The sequence below is a fragment of the Leuciscus leuciscus genome, assembly GCF_965113295.1.
Source record: "Leuciscus leuciscus genome assembly, chromosome: 1".
NCBI lineage: Eukaryota > Metazoa > Chordata > Actinopteri > Cypriniformes > Leuciscidae > Leuciscus > Leuciscus leuciscus.
In genome coordinates, this window is record NC_138725.1 from 74,097,663 (window position 1) to 74,120,501 (window position 22,839).

The 22,839-nt window shown below is 36.3% G+C and overlaps 1 protein-coding gene across 1 annotated transcript in view; it reads right to left on the bottom strand.

The window, feature by feature from the left end:
- LOC309499923 (uncharacterized protein) overlaps window positions 1-22,839 on the bottom strand; it is a 389,370-nt gene that overhangs the window by 296,618 nt on the left and 69,913 nt on the right. The window contains exon 9 of the mRNA XM_082171466.1: window positions 16,421-16,582. Coding sequence (XP_082027592.1) covers window positions 16,421-16,582 — 162 coding nt within the window. The remainder of the gene's footprint in view (window positions 1-16,420; window positions 16,583-22,839) is intronic.

A 22,839-nucleotide genomic window follows, 5' to 3' on the forward strand; every position in this document is an offset into this window, starting at 1 on the left:
CTCATTTTGCCTCCACGTCCCCCCGATTGCCCGCGAGCTTCTCCTCCTGTCCATACGGTAATCTCTCTACTGTGCGACAGAGAGTCGCGTGGTTATGACGCAATCGTTAGCCTATTTTTACAAAAACTGTTTCTACGGGGCCATAACGTAAGATACAAGGTAATGGAGCCTTTTTATATATTGTCGTGTTTCTTTAGAAATAAATAATGGACAAATGGAGTCTTTAAACGCCTCAGATGTAAAGTTATTCGCTGTCAAAGTGACGCCAAAATGAATGGGAGTCAATGGAATGCTAACAGCAGGTGATGGTCTACTAATCAATGGCGGCGCCCAGGGAAGCTTCAATGTTTTCCGAAACACTGCCCCCCTGAAGCGTTACGACATGTTTTACGGCAGTGATTTACCTGCTTCTTCACAGATTGCGACATGCTGTGTTTCAGTCGGTGAACTACATTTGAAATGGAGAAGCGAGCGTGCCTTCACACAGAGAAGCCGGGTTAAGATTTCCATGGATTAATCACTTAAATTCTGCTCTGAGTCTGTACCTCATACAAAACTATTCTATACTGCCAGAGAGGACAGCGACTGCAACACATCGTCGTGAATGACTTTTGGTACCGGTTTTGACATTTTCGCAATAAATAAATTATTGTGATTACACATCTGTTGTTTTTCTTCATAAATGTAGCCTAAGTAGTTTTAAGAAATGTTGGATAGGTTTAGGAGTAGGAGTAGGATTAGTGGCTCAAAATATATTTTAATGCTATATTGTTAATAAAACTGCCATTTCTCTACACCTCTCTGTCCATTACGTTTTATCCTTTTTATATTCTGTATAAAATGGGTAAGTTAACGTTTTGTTTAGGTTTTGGGAGTAATGTTAAGGGATCTTACATTTATCTATAAAACGGTAAAAGGGAAATTATACAGATATATTTATGATATAAAAGATTCGTTAATAGTTAACGTTTTGTAGCTGTAAAATTGTAATAATGTTATGTTTAAATGTTGCAGATACGTCCATATACGTTTCAGCATCTATCCAAACGTACAAAAAAGTATGTTTTCTACCTTTAAAAATTACGTATTAATACCTATGTATATTAGATCCCTTACTTCAAAAGCACTTATGCGACTGAAATGTAATTGATAAGACCTTTGAATGCAATAATCAAAACATTAATGCCACAATTTTAATATGCATAAATAGGAATACTTAAATTTGTACATCGGTAGACTTAGTCATTCGTAAATATTTTACGTTTTAGTGCTGTAAATACGTCAGTATTATACGTTTCTGTATAAAACGTAAGTAAATGTACGTGTGGTAGATCTACACTTTACGTAAAAATACACAAGTATTCTCATGAGATCACGTTGCAGCGCTTTTTAGGTATGCAGAGTTTCTTTCAGAATATAATATACCAGTACCAAAGAGTTTGCCAGTTATGTATGCTATTCCATCTGGCATAGGCTACTCGTGCTTTTCAAAAAATAATGCTCTCTCTGTGAGTTCATTATCTTCTCCTGAACCTGTCAACACTCCGATTGGCGAGATATGTTTCACTGAAAAAATGGAAGAAATTATATAGTAAAAGTTTTATTCCTAGAGAACATTATTTCTGCCCCTCCTGCAATCACATATTGGAATGGACTTTTTGATCATGTAAATTGGAAAAATATATGGTCCATACAACAAAGGTTTTTCCTCACAAACAAAGTAAAAGAAATATCTTTTAAATGAATTCATAATATTTACCCAGTCAAACATTTCTTAAAAAAAAAATTCAGATCTGATTGCTCTTTCTGTCAGAATGACACTGAAACTCTTCTTCACTTGGTCGTGCAGTTATACTCAGCAACTTTGGAAAGATGTTAGCTGGTTTATCTCAAGCAATATCTTGCAAAATATCTCTATGAATCCCAAAACTATTTTTTTTTTTTTTTTTTTTGAAGCGGATTCAAATGCCTGCTTTATAATAAATCTAATTATTTTCCTATGTAGATTTTATATTCACAAATGTAAGTTCTCAAATTGTAAACAAATTTTTTTGGGATTCTTACATGAGATAGAACAGTACTTGATTACAATTTCTCCCTGTCTGTACCCAAAAGCACTCAGAACATGTACAATTTGCAAGAAATACAAACTTTTCACCTTATCATATGTTTAGATTTCTTTTCATTTAAGTAATGCCCTCTTTCCTTTTTTTCATTCTTGTTTATCTCATCTCTGTCTGTTTTTTGTTTTGTGCTATGAAGTTATTAAAATGTTTTCTTTCATATTCTTTATATTTCTGTTGCCTTAATAATTATTGTTGTGTTCTAATTATGTTGTGTCACACTGTTAATTGAATGTTCAAATAAAGCATAAAAAAAAAATAAAAGAGAGAAATGCCCCAGGGAGGCGGGTCTGTGGAGCAGCTTAGCCAATCGCTGATTTAAGAAATTAATGTTTGACATAAACTGTAGCCAATCAGCGAGCTCAAATCTAGTCCGATATGGGCGATTATTTTAGCACTCCAAGCATGCGATATGAAGCACATGCCTGAGAATGTATTTTGTGTAAGAATGCCTCAACGTTTTAATATTGGCATTAAATAATTACTGACTTTTTCACAAAGCACTCAGCACTGATATCCTGAAGTTTGTGTTAAATTCTGTTTGGGTGTTTATTAATAATAATAATAATTGTTATTTATATAGCGCCTTTTCAACCCCCAATGTCGCTTTAAATAGATAGGTTAAAGATACAAATAAAGAGCGATACAAACAAATAACAAATCCATTTTTAAGAGTTTTTTTGAAGGAGGGAAGGGTGGATGCTTAACGGATGTCTTGAGGAAGAGCATTCCACAATCTGGGAGTCACAACCCTAAAAGAACATACTTTTTGTGCGCAAAACCCCCCCAAAAATAACAACTTTATTCAACTATTAATTTTCTTCTTTGTGGGCCTCTGAGTGAGTTCACGTAGTGTAACAGCGCAGCGTTTCTGGGTTGTACATCAGAATGAAGGCTCACTATTTGGTCAGCATCACACGCATGACCAGTGAGCCTACATTCTGACGTAATGTTCATCCTACTTTAAATAGGATGAAAATTTAGATTCACACTAAATACACCTAAAAAAATCTAGGAAACTTAATTCATATAACTGACATAAAGCGTAGTGATGACAGAAGAACATTTATTTGGCATTTAGTATTTATTAAAACATTTTGACAAAAAACAAGTATTTAAGCCTGTTTAAGGATTAGATAAAACAGAAAATAGATTGTGTTCTGTGTGTGTGTGGGTGTGTCAGTTGTCTCCTGATCATATCTGACATCTTATTAATAAATGTTCAACAGTTTCCATTCAAACTCTCTCTGTCATTCTCTCTCTCTCTGTCATTCTCTCTCTTTCACAGGCTTCAGATCAACACAAGAACTCAACAACAAAAGTGACCAAACAAATGAAAATGGAAACAGAAACTCAGCGGCTCGACTTCCTCTTCTGGAACCAATAGATGATAAAATTATATTCTTAATATGATCAACAAGATCTTCAAACCAACATCAACAAACAATCAACAAACATTCACACACACACACACACACACACACACACACACACACACACACACACACACACACACACACACACAAACACACACAAACACACACAAACAAACACACACACACACACACACACACACACACACACACACACAACAGGACAGTGAGTTTATTCACTGATCACAGAAAACACACACTAAAGAAGAAACAACAACAGCAAAACTTTGTTTTAATGTGTGTTAGTCTGTGTGTTTGTGTGTCAGTGTGTGTTGTTTAATGTGACACAGATACACTAAAGAGTTATAATTATAAAGTCTAAATCCAGCATAGAGGGGTTCAGTGAATGTGTGTGTGAATGTGTGTAAGTGTGTGAGTGTGTGTGTGTCAGAGACGCTGTAGAAGGACAGAGTGCCGGCCGACACGTCCACACACACTCCTACTCTCTTACAGGATCCTGAACCAGCAGAAACAGCAGTGGAGTTATTATTGTGCCAGACAGTGAATCCGTGATCAGAGCAGATCAGACTCCAGGACTTCTGATTACGTCCAAACACACAGTCAAAACTCCCTCCTTTCCTCTTGATTCCTTTATATGACACTGATATTACAGCATCTCCACTCCATTCAGCCTCCCAGTAACAGCGTCCAGTCAGACTCTCTCCACACAGAACCTGAGGCCACCCATCAAATCTCTCTGGATGATCAGGATACGACTGACTCTCTTTCACATACGTCACCTTTCTGTTCTCCTCAGACAGAACGAGACGAGTGTTTGCTGTGTTTGGATCCAGTGTGAGATCAACGGCATCTGAACACAAGAACACACACATTACAACAGCAACATTTACAACAACACACACTAAAACTGTGTTTCTGGACTTACATTTGTGTATTCCTGATGTAATCCTGAACTCTCCTCTGTGATCCACACTAGAAAACACACACAATCTGTATTACACATCGAGAAATTTCTCATTTTAATACTTGTAGTTGTCAACATTTTTATTATTATTATTGTTATTATTAGTGGTGCTTGTGAAGCAAAGCATCCTTATTGTTATTCCTCATACTTGTTATTATACTTCAGTGTGTAACTCGTCTCGTTGATTTGTTTGTCGTCGACCCATGAATGATCTGCTATGTGTGCTTTGACTTTTATAAGCAAATCGGGCGTGTGATCATCGCTCTGGGCGAGGCTTTCGTAGAAACATGTGGGTTACAGCATTTGAAGAGGCTGGCAGACCATGTAAGAACATTCCTCACAATGGGGTGTAAGTTGCACCCAAAACTGCCCCATATACACACTATGGTGAAGGGATATGAAACAGGAAGTGCTCATGTGTGTTTTTCCTATTATGGAAACTTGCTGCATAGGAATGTTGTATTGAGCATAACTCTGCATCACAGTGTCATAGAGTCAATTCACTCAGGCAACCAATCACTTTCTCAGGATCATCATGAAGCTATCAAGCCTCACCCTAGTAACCATTTAGAGCACCATAGCAACCATACGGCAGCATGAATAAGCCATATAAGGGTTGTCTCTATTGATCCAGGCTGGCACCAATCTATTAGTATAACCCTAATAAGTGCTTCATCAAAATAGCAAACATCCAGATCACCCTAGCAACTGTACAGGAACATGAAAAGTCATACCTCAGCACCAGAACATCGTAGTTACTTTATACTGATGTATTAGAAAATCCATTTCAAATGCCTGCTTTATAATAAATCAAATTATTTTCCTATGTAGATTTTATATTCACAAATGTAAGTTCTCAAATTGTAAACCAATTTTTTCGGGATTCTTACATGAGATAGAACAGTACTTGATTACAATTTCTCCCTGTCTGTACCCAAAAGCACTTTGTACAAAAAAACATGTACAATTTGCAAGAAATACAAACTTTTCACCTTATCATATGTTTAGATTTCTTTTCATTTAAGTAATGCCCTCTTCCCTTTTTTTCATTCTTGTTTATCTCATTGTCTGTTTTTTGTTTTGTGCTATGAAGTTATTAAAGTGTTTTCTTTCATATTCTTTATATTTCTGTTGCCTTAATAATTATTGTTGTGTTCTAATTATGTTGTGTCACACTGTTAATTGAATGTTCAAATAAAGCATTAAAAAAAAAAGAGAGAAATGCCCCAGGGAGGCGGGTCTGTGGAGCAGCTTAGCCAATCGCTGATTTAAGAAATTAATGTTTGACATAAACTGTAGCCAATCAGCGAGCTCAAATCTAGTCCGATATGGGCGATTATTTTAGCACTCCAAGCATGCGATATTAACTTGGCAAAAGTAGTTTATGAAATATGAATAACATTTTTGTGTGTGAATGAATGAACAGCTTTTACCAAACTATATTGCTATACTGAGAGGAGTAAAAATCGACTGAAATATGTTGAAATAAAATAAAAATAAATTTGTATAAACAACGTATTAAACTGCAAATTAACATTTATATGCCCTAATATATCATAAAAATGATAGGCTTATGTTACAGACGAAATATGAAAGTCAACATTTCGTTGACTAGTTTTTACTGTAAAATAGATTACTGCCACATCAAATAAGCTTTTGTTCACCAATTTCTGCTCATGTTAAATATATATATTATTATTATGTTTTGTCAAAAATAAAGTCATCAACTGAGATGTTATTATAGTGTTTGTTCCAATGTAGGTTATATTCAAACTAATGAATCCTTAACTTTGAAATATATATGATAAAATGTATACTTTAGTTTTTACAAACAAAGATTACACTTGAAATATTGTTAAAATTGTAGCCTTTTGAATAAAATAGCACAAAAAAAAATATTTACAAGGTAAATGTAAACAAAATCTTAAAATGTCAATATAAGCCTTCTCTTTAAATTATTTTTTATTGTGTTTTATTTGGGGAGAGGATACATATTCCAAAACTTTTTTGAAAATACAGTATGAGAATTGTTTACCTTGGATATTATATAATTTGCAAGCATACACAATTTGTGTAAAAAGGCAAAAAAATGTAAGATGTTTCCAACTCTGCACCAAATTCTGTAGAATATATATGTATGCATTTCTTTTGTCCTTGCAATTCTTTTCATTCCCTCAGTGACAATTTAAATCAATGTATTGTTTTATGTGGATAAGGCAGGATGATTTTCAGATAATTTTGAAGCAAAAACTCTAGGCAACAGTCAAAAGTCAAAGTCAAAAGTCTTGTGGACACATATTTAGTATGTGTTTTGTGGCCTTATTTCAGAAACTAATTTTTTTAGTTTTTTCAATAACCATGCATAAACATTATTCTCTCAAAAATACAAACATGTAAATACATGTTACTCACATATTATGGTAGCCCTGTTTGTACTAAATAGAGTGTAATTACACCTTTGCCATTAAAGGGGACCTATTATGCAAAATTCACTTTTGCATGCCGTTTGGACATAAATGTGTGTTGGCAGTGTGTGTACACAACCACCCAATAGTGATAAAATCCACTCACTCCTTTTTTATTAATCCCCATAAATCATCAGCAGTGTCTCCCAACGACCTGTTTTCAGAATGCGGCTTTAGTGATGTCACTAAAGCCACAGTCCCCGCCCACGAGTGTTGACAGACACTGCCGTTTTAAAATAGACCCGCCCTGATCGAGTTCACAGCAAGTTGTACACATCCACTATTGCTGCACTGACGAGAATGTCTCCCAAGTGTTGTAGGTGTTGTGTGGCTGGATGTATTAATTAGGGATACACCGATACCATTTTTTCAGAATCGATCCGATACCAAAAATTCTGAGTATTGACCGATACCGATCCGATACCGATACCAGTGCAGCTTTTTTTTTATCAAGTAGAATTTCTATAACTCTGTGTTGAACTGATAATCACTATTTTGTGTGTTAAACACAATCTACTTAATACAGACAACTTCATTATAAAGAAAAACAACAACAACAAAAAATATATGATCATAATCTGATATAAATGCTATTATAAACTATAGTGGATAATTCAGCAGTAAAATTTAGTCTAGAAAAATCACGAGTGCACAATAATAATTCTGAACATTTTGTGGAAAAAAACGTTTAGTGGGGAACAAATTAGAGACATTAAGTGTATTGTTGTAAAATGCATTCATGAAAACCAAGATAACAAAAATCTAAAATATCAATTATTTTATATATAGCCTACTATACATTTTTTTCAAAAAGAAATTTTTGAAATGTATAGCACAGCTGTTTAATGAGGTAGCAACATATGATAGATAGGACAGAACAAGACCGGGTATTAATAATCTTTCATTGCGTCACTGTATTATGATATGAAAAGCTCCAATACAGTGCGGCACAAAGCGCTTATGTGCATCCCGAGCACAGAATGATGCACTTGAAGCAACATGAGTCACAGCGCGTAGCGCGTCGAGTGACGAGTCCGCATTGAAAAGTTTAAAGCACAAAGAAAATACATATTGATGCGTAGTGTATTATACAGCATCTATCTATGCAATAATTTATTCAGCATTTTCTTTTAACAGTTTTAAATTTCAGTTTCTGTGCGCGTGAAGAACAAATAGTGCTCTGACCAGGGCCGGCGCGTGCACTTCTGCCGCTCTAGGCGAAAAACATTTGTGCCGCCCCTAGGGCTGGTCCGAACAGGGCCGCGGGAAGTGGGGGTGCTGGGGGTGCTGCAGCACCCCCTGTTTTCACAGAATTGTAAATGCAACGCATATGTTTGTTCATTAAAATGTATTAATTTTTAGCATTTAGTCATTTATTTGTAATAAACACTTTAAGTGGGCTATTTAATTTTTTTTATTTATATGTTAAATTATCTTTTTAAAACATAAGCGCAGAGTGTTACGTAATATTGTGTGTGTGTGTGTGTGTGTGTGTGTGTGTGTGTGTGTGTGTGTGTGTGTCGAAAGAATTTGTCCACAGCTGCTAAAAAAAAAAAAAAAAAAACCCCGTCAAAAACCCCACTGTCAGTGTTTTGTAAGGAACAGGCAAATATGTAAAATATAGCAGGAGACATTTTAATTGTTTACTAATAAAACAGTTATTTTTTATGTCAGTGTCGGCTAGACAGATGAAGTTGACGACTCGCGATCTTCGCAGCGCCAGAGAGAAATGCACATTTCATACGAATTACATAAGCAGCGCAGTCTGTTTTCTTTCGTTTTGAATTGTTCTGCTTAAAAGTAGACATTTCAAGCTATCTATATGTCTCAGGTCTGTGAGGCAATATATAGGCCCACAGTGAGTACGGTTCATTTATGAGACGAGCTCCAGGTTCGCCAGCGCCTCCGTGTCCTGATTATCTATTTTCTAATAGCTTATATATTCTTCTTATTTATTGAATCCAGACAATTGGTTGATGAAACATCGATTAAAATTAAGATACAATTAATACAAAACGAAATTAAATTTAAAGACAGGCTTTGTGCTTTCAGTTTGAGGTCTCTGTGAAAGTTTTAAAACATTCTTTTAGTGCCGCTTTAGAGAAATACATTTAAAAAAAAAAAAGCGACTTAGTCCAGTGCGACTTAGGCTATATATGTTTTTTTCTTCCTCGTGGCGCATTTTGTGACTGATATGCGACTCCGGAGCAATAAAATAAAAGGGACTCCGGAATAAAAGCAGAATCAATAAAGTCAAAAATGTGATGTGCAGTCAGGTTTGAGAGTGTGCGCGTTTTTTGAGGAGTTTTATAGTCTTGATATTGTTTCTTATTCAAAAGTGGTGACGCCCCTATCCACGCTGCACTAGCAATATAAAACGCACACACACATGTCTGTTAAATTAAGCAATACTTTAAGGTAGTCTATATTTTTCTGACTAACAAATTACTGACACAGTAAAGGGTAGATTTAAATTAAGAAAAACAAAATTTCAATAAAGAAAAACAAAATTTCAATAAAGAAAAAAACAAAATGTAAAATTTAAATAAAGAAAAAACGAAATTTAAATAAAGAAAAAAAACATTTAAATAAAGAAAAAACGAAATTTAAAATTTAAATAAAGAAAAAACGAAATTTAAATAAAGTAAAACGAAATTTACATAAAGAAAAACGAAATTTACATAAAATTAAAATCGAGATTAATTTAGATTGATAATAATGGGTAAAAATGCTAATTGCCTATATTTTGTTTCTATTGTTATATTTTCCACAATGTCAAAGCAACGCAGCTTAACCCAAAACACAAGCTCAGGCATGCACTTCTGTCCATACAAACTCCGCTGTTCTGCGCTCTAGCCAGAGAACACTCCCGTTGCAGGAACACTTTAGGCCAAGAGGAAGCAAATATATACATACCGGTATACTATGCGTAGGTGGATGTGATCGGGGATTTTGGCTGTGTAACATTTAAAGCCACTTAAATTAACGAAATGACTCAAATAAAGATTCGTTCATTTTTATGAACGAGATCGAACAAGAGAGTCAGTAAAATTATCCGAACTTCCCATCACTCAGTCATGAGTCATGACTCGTGAGAGCAGGGGGCGGGGCGGCGCGGGGCGGCGCAGGGCGGCGCAGCGGCAGCTCAGCAAATCATATAGCCTATTTTGTGAATTGTTCATTCCCGATTGGCACACATTTTGCCGCCCTTACAAAAGTGCCGCTCTAGGCAATTGCCTAGTTCGCCTATATGGACGCGCCGGCCCTGGCTCTGACTTTACTCCAGTGTTGTGATTTAACAGACACCCGGTAGAAAGTAACATGATTAAGTTACAGCAATAAAGTCCAGCAAGATAAAGTTGTTTTATGCGAAACCATAGACCTTTATCTACAGATCAAGTATAATAGTAACATTGAATCATCTTGGGGAGAGTTTCATCGTGTTAACTGTCGTAACCGAACGCGACGCGCTGTTTGAATGCTGAATGAAGAATGATTGACAGCCGCAGCTGAGGGAAACGTTTACGTGAGCTTGAATTTAACGACTTAAATATTAACCCTCTGATGGTCTTCCTTTAGCAGTCACAGTGGGGGCCTTCCCGGTCATAAATGACCGGACACCTAAAAATGAAACTTCCTCCATCCCAGTAAAAACCAATGCAATTTATTTTTGTTCTATAATATTTATTCTTTTTAATTTAGAATTTTGAGACAATTTGATTGAACTTATTAATATTTATGCAATATTTATAGTCCATTTTTTGCCATTGGAAATAATGATTTTTTTTTTTTTTTTTGTATTTAAAAAAATAAAAATTCTATGCAGTATTTTCGGGTAAAATAGAGACTAGGCTTTCAGAAAAAAATAAAAATAAAATAAAATTAATCAATTTATTAAACATAAAATTAAATAAAACAAGTTATTGCATGGGTTTACCACTAGATGCCTGTATAGCTCTAAATGGAGATGTTTGTGAATTCTAGTTGTTTTTGGACCAAATTACTTACTTTTAAGATGTGGATTGAATGTATTTTTTTAGAAATTCTCAAATAATACTTTTTGCCAAGGTTTATAACATTTTATTAATTATTATTTTAATAATTTTAATAATTATTATATTAATTATATAATTATAATTATTAATTATGTTATGTTTTTCACTCTTGATGTTTTAGAGCTTCACCCCTTCATAGCTGAGCACTTTTTTTCTGCATCGTGGCTGATTTGTAGAGAATTTTTGTGTTTTTGTCAATTTCCCATTCATTTCCTATGGGGGTCATTTTTGACCGAAGACCAAAATCGTGACTAATTTTTTTACGACCACTTAGCATGCTCGGATCATGAACTCAATTTTTTTGTGTGTTCACATACCTAATGCCAGAAAAGTCACCAAGTTTCGTAACATTCTGATGAAGCTGTGATTTTTTAAAATTCAAAACAGATTTTTGTAATCTGAATTTATTGGTGTGTATGTGTATAAACGTGTGTTTGTATGTGTGTGTGTGTGGGTGGGTGTGAATTTTTTGCACTCTTGATGTTGTAGAGTGTCACCCCTTTACTACGGTGTACTTTTTTTTAGAATCGTGTCCGATTTGTAGATTGTACAGACAAAAATTCAGAGAATTTTTGTGTTTTTGTAAATTTCCCATTCATTTCCTATGGGTCGGTCATTTTTGACCGAAGACCACGAGTGTGACTATTTTTTTTACGACCACTTAGCATGTTCGGATCATGACCTCAATTTTTTTTTGTATTCACATACCTAATCCCAGAAAAGTCACCAAGTATCATAACCTTCCGATGAAGCTGTGATTTTTAGAAATTCAAAACAGAAAATTATTCGGTCAGAAATGACCGAGGACCATCAGGTTTCTGTTTCTCTGACTGAAAATATCTGTATGGGAGTCGAGAGAGTGCTAAAGCTCCTCAGGTCGTATTTTTGGTGGCATATATTTGTAGAAGTTATCATTCTTTATAAATGTGATGTAAATATGTCCTGTAACTACCAGATAAACAGAAACAGACGCGACTGAAGTAGTAAGTGTGTCCTCTTTCTTTTGTGAAATAGACCTAACGGTAATTTATTTCTGAGTGACTAATGTGCAATTTTGACATAAATTAATTCATTATGATCAATGTATCACTTTTTATTGTAAACCTGTGGTAAAATATCGATGCTTGGGTTTTAAATATTCAAGTAAACAACAAAAATGCCAGCAAACGGCCGCTTTTATCATGCTTGTTTTCAACGCTGTTTCCAGTGATTTCTGATTAGTTTTCTGCTAAAACTTCCATTTGTTGGTGAAATGATGGGTTAGTGTGACGTTGTTCCAGAGAGGCGTGTTACGGGCGTGTTTTAGTGAAGCGCTGTGGAGCTTCTGGCCCGACAGTGGAAACGCAGGCCCAGTGCTATTAGCCCGGCACGGCCCGTTTAAAGCCCTGGCTTGCACTGGCCCGACAGTGGAAACGCGGCTAGTCAGACCTGGTCTGAAACAGCAGACTTGTAGGCTATTAATAGTGGATACATACAAGCAGATGACAAATGCGTTATAACCGTAATTAAACTAAACTATACCTGTTCCATCTCCATACTGCACTCTGACTCTGTAGGCCTTGTTGTCCGACTCTGGGTCGAAATGAACACCGTTACTGAGAGTTTCTGATATTATAATCATTCCGTGAGATGAAATCGTTCTGAGACTGAGCGCGAGCTAATGAAGCTCCGCCCCCTGTGCCGTGCAGCAGCAGCTTACTTGTATTTAAAGGGCACACACTAAAACAGCACCAAAAAGTGACTATTTAAACAGGCTGTAAATAATAAATTATCTGTTGGGTATTTTGAACTAAAACTTCACATACACACTCTGGGGACATCAGAGACTTATTTTACATCTTGTGAAAAGGGGCATAATAGGTCCCCTTCAGTGCCGGCCCGAGCCTTTTGGGGGCCCTAAGCAGAATTTGATTTGGGGGCCCCCTCCCACCACGCAGAGTCACCTGTGCTTGACGATTATTGACACAATGTCACGCTATAATGTTACATTATAAATTAATATCTTGTCTATCTGGGAATTTAGTCCTTTTCGTTCTTTTTATTTGTGTTTTTACCTGTTTTATCTATTTTTTTTATGCCCCCTTTCTTCATTGTCCTCAATGTTGTTAGTCCATGTACTGTTACTCATCTTCCATCTTAAGGACCACAATGGAAACAAGCCTTTGGTTTTTTTTGTGTTTTTATCCTTTTGAACACTTCGTGTTGATTGTTGTTGTTCAATAAAGTTTTCAATCAATCAATCAATCAATACAATGAGGTTATGTATTAATAAAAAATAAATACTTAATAAAAAATAGATACTTAAAGTTTTAACTTTTTCTTTACTCTTTTACTAACTCTTGGAAACTTCTGAAAACAAACTGTCACAAAACATATTAAAACAATTATTTGCAAAATATCCTCCAACGTTTTGCAACACTTTGCAGTTTGAATGATGTCTTGTATGAACATGACGGAGTATGTTTTTATGTTTCCACTGTTCGATCGCGCCCGCGACTCACACACACACACACACATACACACACACAAACACACACTCACAACATATTCCAGCTTTGTAATCTTCCACTGTGATGTTTCCAAGCACATTATTGCGCGTGTGAATAGGATGATTTTTTCAGTCGATATTGGATCGTGAGTGAAGTACAAAGCCTATGATAAAGAATAGTTTACCATCCAAATCCATCGCGAATGTTGAAACATTTTGATTCTAATGAGAGAGATACGTGAGCCCAACGCCGCTTACTTTCACTTTCGCTTTAAATTATTTCGTTTTGGCTTGTTTATAGTTATTTCTATAGTTTATAGATTTTTTTATTCTTGTTCTGTTCTGAATATCATTACATTTAAAGGATATATCATTGATCAAATCATATTTTTGTGACATGGCTTAACATTACCGTGACTTTGTGCACAAATTGTCTATGCACGCGAGGTTATGCGCATGACTCAAACACTGGCAGACACAGCAGCAGTTGTAGGCAGGTATATTGATCATGAAATCAGAATTTTCTTGTCTTGAAATTATTAATCCTTTCATTCATGTCACTTGTTTAAGTTAATTAATATGTAAAAAAAAAAAAAAAAAAAAACTCGATTGGGGGCCCCCTGGTGGCGAGGGGGCCCCAAGCAGCCGCTTAGTTCGCTTATGCCTCGGGCCGGCCCTGGTCCCCTTTAACCCTCTGAGGTCGAGAAACGCGCCGACACGTTTTGCTGGATTTTTTTCACATAGCAGCAACATAAACTTAAATTACTCCGTCATTTATGGTTATACAGAAAAAAGAAATATAAAAAAACTACTTTTGTATTTGTCCACTTACAATCAAATCAAAACATTGTGCACATCTTTCTCAGGTGTTGAAGGCTTACATATTCATGAGATGATCACCAGATGCAACTGAGTCCTGCTGACTTCAACATTCACATGAGTCTCTGTATATGAACATGGTAAAGTGAAAATCAAACACCTTGGAAATGAAAGGTATGTACAATGTTTTTAGGAATGGCACAAAGGTCTCTGTCTTTGGATCATTGTTTTCAATGTGCTCTTTTGTCATTTGTTGTGTATCTTTGGATTATGTTGTGTTGTAAATAAATCCAAACAATCTAAAAGCCATTCTTTTTTTAAATCTCCTCATTCTTTGTGCAAGGTTGCTCTGAATGACAGGGCCTGATTGCTCCTAATAGGGCAGTTAGGGGAGTGTCTTTGTCTTTCTCAGGTGTTGAAGGCTTACATATTCATGAGATGATCACGCCTTTTCGCATAAGGCTTTTTCACACAAAACACGTCTTAGAAATTTAAAATCAATATATTGTCTTATCTGAATGAGCAGTCAGGGTGATTTTCACATAGTTTTGAAGCAAATATTCTAGGCTACGTCATACAATTTTCAAAAGTCTTGTGAAGAAATAATCAGTATGGGTTTCATGGCCTTATTTCAGTGAGAATTTTTTTTTGTATTTTCACAAACCACGCATAAATGTCATTATCTCAAAACTACAAACTTTTACATACATGCTGCTGATAGATTATTGTAGCAGAGTTTTTGCTGAATACAGTGTAATTAGACTTTAGCCATGAAAATGTCACAAGTAACAGAAAAAAACACAAATGTCAGAGCATGTCAGAACACCTCCAGGGCCAGAAAACAGCTCAGACCTCAGAGGGTTAATATGTTTATAAGCAACTGAAAAAAGCACAAATGTCAGGGCATGTCAAAACATCTCAAGGACCCCAAAAACACCTCAGACCCCAGAGGGTTAAAATGTAATGATTTAAGCAAAACTTTCTTCAAAGGTTAAACCAACCTTTTATTTTGACGGGTTGCCGTGTAGACCTTTGAGTCTCTCTGTGTTTTTAAAATATGACAATAGTTTTTCTCAAATGAAGCTAAAATGCTGCTGAAGTGACTATCAGAGCGGCTTTGTAGATGAAGTTCATGCATTAATGTCCATATAGGCTGAAAACATCGCGGGCGTCATGCGTGCCTCAGTGTATGTGTATGTGTATGTGTATGTGTATGTGTGTGTGTTAAATGAAACCACGCACATCTGCGCCATTCATTCACAGAGACCCACAGAACATGCATGATTCCAATTTAAATAGCCTTTATGCAGTTTATTATTCACAGACACTAGTCTTAATCGCGATTTTATTTAAGTTTACTGAAAACTTTTCATCCAAGATCTGACAAATTCCTCGAAATTCCACGTTATACAGTAAAATCCGTTTTTATGCCTGGATTCCGCAATTCCGTCTGTGTTTTCCACATAGCAGGAATGAAATCATATGGCCCTATGGTTGCCAACCGCCGTAAAACACGAATAACAAGAAGTCACCGTCACTTACTGATCCAGCATCAGTGATAGCAGTTGTATTTCCGATTTGAGCTTGATCTTTAGAAATTCTTGGGAAAATGTAGCTTGTGTGGACGCTAAAAGAGCTTCGCTACTGAAAAGCAATTTGATTCAGAAAACAGCGACGCTACCACCACACTACTGAGAAATGTAGTTAAACTAGTAGCGTCACTGCCCAACACTGCATATTGTGCAACACTAGACAATGGCATAAGCGGGATAATCCATGGCTAGGTGTATATTATACAGCTTTAATGCACTTAGCTTCATGTCAGGTGGTACTCTGCCTTAATATCATGTAATGCACTTCTAGCCAAGGATTATCTCTAACATATTAAATGGCAATATGCAAATTACTGTTAAAGAATTGTGTCTCTCACTTCACATGCAGTTATATATTTTTTAATTCAAGCACTGTCAGCCATGTACATCACTGTTTAATTACAGGCTGTTTATTATAAATATAAGCTAGGCTTTCTGTGCAGTCTTTTTTGTGAGAACCAAAAAAACACTTATCTCGACAACACACATCAGACATGATGATTGTTACTGCTCAACATACTTGATTTTGTCCAGATGTTTGAGTGTGTCAGAGAGCTGCTTCAGTCCTGAATCTCCTGGGTGATTGTAGCTCAGATCCAGCTCTCTCAGGTGTGAAGGGTTTGAACTCAGAGCTGATGCCAGAGCAGCACAACCTTCCTCTGTCACCATGCAGCTAGATAATCTACAACAACAGTAAGTGTTCATGTTAGTGTGCTTCATTTTTAAATAATTTTTCTTTAGATTTTCTTTCTAGGATTTGTGATACAGCAGCAAGGACACATTATATTTCCATTTTAATTTTAGATTTTATGATCTCATCAATATGCAAACATGTGATCAGCTAAAGACAAAAAAGAAGGAAATCCATTTTTTTCCACCATTCAAAATGACTAAACAACAACTATTATTATTTTATTGTTATTTAAATGTAAATCCAATAAAGCAATCTAATACCATTGCAATACTACTGCACTGTAAAAATAATTATTTGTTTACTATAGAGACTACTGTCTAAAAATATATATAATAATTAGGGATGGCGAAAACTAAAAATGTTCTTGACCAACCACCGAGCCTCATTAGCCGGTTGAAACCGGTTAACCGATTAGTTTAACCCTCTGAGGTCGGCAAACACGCCTGCACGTTTTGCTGGATTTTCTTCACATTGTAGCACAATAAACTTAAATTACTCCGTCATTTATGGTCATACAGAAAAAAGAAATATAAAAAAATAATCTGTGATATTTCTACTTTTGTATGTGTCCACTTACAATCAAATCAAAACATTGTGTTTTTTTAAAATAAAGAAAATAAACAGGGTGTGCTTTCTGCTTCTCCGTCTCGCTGAACTTTTTTTTCTTGAGCACGTCTATAAACTGAAACAAAACTCAGCGAATACTTGTCACACATTTATGAGCCATATATCTTTATAATCATTTAAGTGTGTACTTTTAAATGATCGGATTCAAACTGAAAACAAATATTCTCTGCTTAAGTAATTTGTATAAAACCAACAAGATGTCCAGTTTCTCAAGCGCTTGCTCATTATTTTTAATTTGACCACACCCACACGCGCAAAAGAGATTGACATGCAAATCGTCCACGCCTCACACGAACGCGCTCGAAAACAAAGCACCAAACTCCATCAGTCTCTGCTTTTCGTCGAGTTTGGAAGACACGCCGTGAGCTTACATTGGATTTACCGCAGAAGAAGAAGAACGCGATTTGAAGACAAGAAAGATGTAAGGTAAGAAATTCTTAATTATTAGGGGCCAAGCCCCAAAGGGGCTGTGGCACCTATTGTATCTGTTAGTTTTCTTATTATTAGGGGCCAAGCCCCGAAGGGGCAAGGCACCTATTGTATCTGTTAGTTTTCTTATTAGGGGCCAAGGCCCGAAGGGGATAGCCCCTATTGTATCTGTTAGTTAGGGGCCAAGCCCCGAAGGGGATAGCCCCTATTGTATCTGTTAGTTTTCTTATTAGGGGCCAAGCCCCGAAGGGATATTCCCGAGATATTCCCCGTTCCCGAGATATTCATTTTCAAAGTTGACCTAGCCTGCATTTTTTGCCTTATGCTAGTTAACTTAGCATAATAATTGGTTAGCATGCTAACCAGATACCATTCTTTCTAATGTGGCTCTTCAGCTATCAGGATAACCATAAGCTACATTAGCATTAAGCTAGCTTAACATGCTAATCTCGTTAACATGTATTTTGTCTGCTTATTCTTACACTGAAACCTCTCCTCTGCAGCTTTGTAAAACATGTCCTCTGGGTGGCGCAATTTGTTCAACCATGCGTCATGAATCCCGAACCATTCTGGTCGTGGGTTCGAGACCAGTGTGGGGCGACTTTGAAATTGTGTATAAAATTGTCATTTGAATTCCTTTATTATCTGGATAAGAGCTGTACTAATGTTTCCTACACTGGGATTAGAAATAAGTGTTTTTTTTCTACATTCTGTGTTCGTTCTCATCAGAACTTCTGTTCATTTTGATTTCATCTGTACTTATGAACCCATCAGTTCTTCATGTACATTCTATTTCTGCTGTTTTTGCTCTTCTGGCTCCGCATTGCGCAACAGCCCTACTGTGCTACAGCGGCTTGGCCCCGTATTGCTGCTTGCAGCTATATTTATTATTATTATTCCTCCTATTGAAGTCTATGGCAGCCCTATGAACCGTACATAGGAAAATGATGAAATTTGGCACACTTGTAGTGATGCTAATGAATAGTAATTGGACCAATTTTTGAGTCTCTAGGACCAACTCCATAGCGCCACCACCAGTTCAAAATGTCAACATTGAAATGGTTATAACTTTTGAACCCTTTGATCTAGAGACATGAAACTTAGTACACCTGATTCCACTCATCATGCTGATCACAACCAATACCATACATTAAGACTCTGCCCATTACAGTAGTGGCCATTTTGAAAAGTACAGTATTCAGTTTTTTCACTACTCCTTCAAATTTTGTCCAATTTTGTTCAAACATGTGCTCAAATGATCTTCGGATTGAGACGCATAGAAATGACTGAACAGAATTTTTTTTTTATACTGGAAAAAAAAAAGTTATGATGTCGCAAAGTTAATGAGGTCCACCCAAAATCGGCTAAGAAGCTGTATCCCGGCCAAAGTTTGATCAATCGAAACGAAAATTGGTACACTTCATCGCAAGCATGATCTGAGGTTCCAAACCAAAGTTGGGTACAGCGCCACCTACGGGTGATGAGATATGAAAAATGGCCATTTTGGCCAAAAACTTTTGAACGGTTTGTCAGAAAATCATAAATGTGGTATCTATGGATTCCTTGCATCATGCCGAATCCGTGGATACCAATTTTGAATTTTGTCATAATTTGCAATAACTTTGAAACTATTTGACATATCTTCACAAAATTTAGTATGGATGATCGACACAATGCCCTGAAGGTACATGAGAAGACTGAACACAGCGCCACCTAGTGTTCCAGAGATATAAGGTATTTTGCAAAAACGCTTATAACTTTTGAAAACATTGTTCAAATTTTGATTTCTTTACGTCATTATGTTCCTTGGCTTATGCCGATTCCGTCGATATCTCATTTGTCATTTTCCAACAATGTGACTATCCGCCATATTGGAACAAATGAAAAACAGTTTTTTCGCTACTCCTCCAAATCTTGCTCAATTTTGTCCAAAATTTGATCAGATGTTCTTTGGACTGAGCCGCACAGAAATGACTGAACAGATTTTTGATATTCGCTACCATTCCCGAGATATTCGTCTTCGAAGTTGACCTAGCCTGTGTTTTTTGCCTTATGCTAGTTAACTTAGCATAATAATTGGTTAGCATTGCTAACCAGATGCCATTCTTTCTAATGTGGCTCTTCAGCTATCAGGCTAACCATAAGCTACATTAATATTAAGCTAGCTTAGCATGCTAATCTCGTTAACATGATTTTGTGTGTTTATTCTTACACTGAAGGCTCTCCTCTTCAGCTTTGTAATTTACGTCCTCTGAGTGGTGCAAGTTGCTAAACCACGTATCATGAATCCCGAACCATTCCGGTCGTGGGTTCGAATCCTGTGTTGGACAACTTTAAAATTGGGTATAAAGTAGGGCTGGGAATCGATTAAAAAAAATTTACTAGGGTTAGGGTTAGGGTTAGGGTTAGAGTTAGGGTTATGCCGACCGACCGACACACACACACACACACACACTCACGCGCGCGTGTGCGCGGAGCACAGAGCGCGACGCACATACCGAGCGGAAAAGACCCGCTCATGAAAGCTGCCCGAGAATGAAACCTGACCGCCGAACATGGAGGGGCGGGACGGCATATTTCGGCCTTTTTAATAGCAGACGCAACAGGAAATCATTAAAACGAGGCAAAAAAAAAAAGTGCTGCGTCAATTGCGTTATTTTTTTTTAACGCGTTAAACATTTCAAATTAATCGCAAAGATTAACGCGTTAATTCCCCCAGCCCTAGTATAAAGTTGTCATTTCAATTCCTTTATCACATGGGTACTAATGTTTCTTACACTGGGATCAGAAATAAGTTTGTTTTTTTAACTTCATTCTGTGTTCGTTCTCATCAGACCTTCTGTTCATTTTGATTTCACCCTATCTGTAATTCAGAATCTATCTGTTCTGGAAAAGTGCTGGAAAAGTTGCTGGAAAAACCCTTACAAGCCAAAGAGCAATAAGGGCTTGGCCCCTGTAAGGCTGCTTGCAGCTTTAATTAGTTATGTTATTGTTGCATAAACTTCACATTGCAGTTGAACCGTTACAGTGTTTGTGGATATCTGCTCAAACGTAGATATGTATAATATGGTAACCATAATGTATCATATTTTGGAGCGCGCTCTGCGTTTGAATGTATCATATTTTGGAGCAGGCTCTGCGTTTGAATGTTTCATATTTTGGAGCACGCTCTGCGTTTGATTGTTTCATATTTTGGAGCACGCTCTGCATTTGAATGTATCATATTTTGGAGCGCGCTCAGCGTTTGAATGTTTCATATTTTGGAGCACGCTCTGCGTTTGATTGTTTCATATTTTGGAGCACGCTCTGCATTTGAATGTATCATATTTTGGAGTGCGCTCTGCGTTTGAATGTTTAATATTTTGGACCGCGCTCTGCGTTTGAATGCATCATATTTTGGAGCACGCTCTGCGTTTGAATGTTTCATATTTTGGAGCGTGCGCTGCGTTTGAATGTTTCATATTTTGGAGCGCGCTCTGCGTTTTGAATATTTCATATTTCTGAGCGCGCTCTGCGTTTGAATGTAGGGGTGGGCGGTATGACCAAAATTCGGTTTCAAGGTATGACTAATTTTATTTCATGGTAACGATATATTTCACGATATAGTTATTTATAGTTGTAGTTGTTCTCGAAAAATTGACAAAAAGGGCTTTGTATAATAAATAAACCCAAATACTTTAGAAATGAAAAGTACTTCACTTTATTTGAATTTTCTTTTTCTTTTATTTGGTAAATTATTTCTTTGGTAAATTATTTTTAATAGCTAAATATAGTAAACAAAACACTCATCAACTTTTAGATGAACTGCCCCCAACTTATTGATATTCAATACAACTCATAGGTGCAATTCAACGTTAAATAAAGTGTTGCTGAATAATTTTTCAATCTCATGTTATTGCTTTACTTCATCAATCAGTTTATAATATCTGAATATTTTATATTGAACTATTCTATTCATAATAAATGAGTTACTTCCTTTTAATTTGGTAGGATATTAGTAAATACTAGTTATGTTTAAATGTTTTCCCGGTACATTTTTGCCATGTCTGCTTTTAAAGGGCTTGTTTTGTTCTTTTTGTGATATCTGGCAACCCGTCACCTAAAGCTTTAACCAAGAGATGTTCAGAAGCGTCAAGTTCATAAGTGACTAGGAGAACAGCAGTATGAAAACCGAACAGCAGCTACTGTTAGTGTTGACTAAGTAGTGTAAATTATACACACCTTGTAACTGTGCCATTATTTGACATAGCTCGGTGAACACCGACACGCCGTGCTCCATCTCAGTGCGTGTGCACGCGTGCATCTTTTGCATCAGTAAAATGCAATCGGTTCATTTGAGTGACAAGATGTAATTGCATTGAATCGAAGTAAGATTTGATCAGCTGTTTCAGTGGCCAGTTGTTTGGAGTTAGAAATATATAACTCGCGCTGCATATTTAGTAATTTTGCCTCAGATACAGGATTAATATAGGCTAATATAGGTTAATATATTAACGATAGGCTCGTTTTTTTCCTTATCAGTGCAACAGAGACGAAAATTACTCTATTGATTTTGATCTTACATTCTTGTTTTACATCACTCGATCCTGTTAAGTGTGTATTATTTTTGTGTATACTCACAATAAAAACAAAGTGTTGTGCTTTTTGCCAAATAAAAATAAAATAAACATGATGCAAGTTCTGCTTTCTCTCTGTCAGTGTAGTCCATTCTGAAACGCGCCCGAAAATGAACTAACTCAGCGAATTCTCAGGACTCAAGACACACAGGCATGAAGCTTGATTTCTCTTCTTTTAAATGAAGTAATTTTTATATGAAAAAAAAATTCTCAGTTTATGTAATATGTATGAAAAGAGAGAGATGTCAGTCGTTCTCATCTCAGCTCATTAAGTTTTAATTTGACCCCGCCCACAGAGAGCGCGCGCTATTCAAACGCAAATGTGAGGCGATCCCATACAGACCTGTGAAACGCCCACATCAGCTGGATAACACACACCGCGAATTCACTTTCAGAATGCTTGTACTTTACGACACTGTGAGGAATAATACTATCTTGATAATAATCCTGGAAAATTTACCTCAGAAGTGCTGGAAGTTTCATTTCGAGGAGCAAAGGGATCCGACTGAGGAATAGGTCAGTTCTATATCTGCTTTGTTCTAATCGCAAGTGTCTGTACACGCTGAACGAATG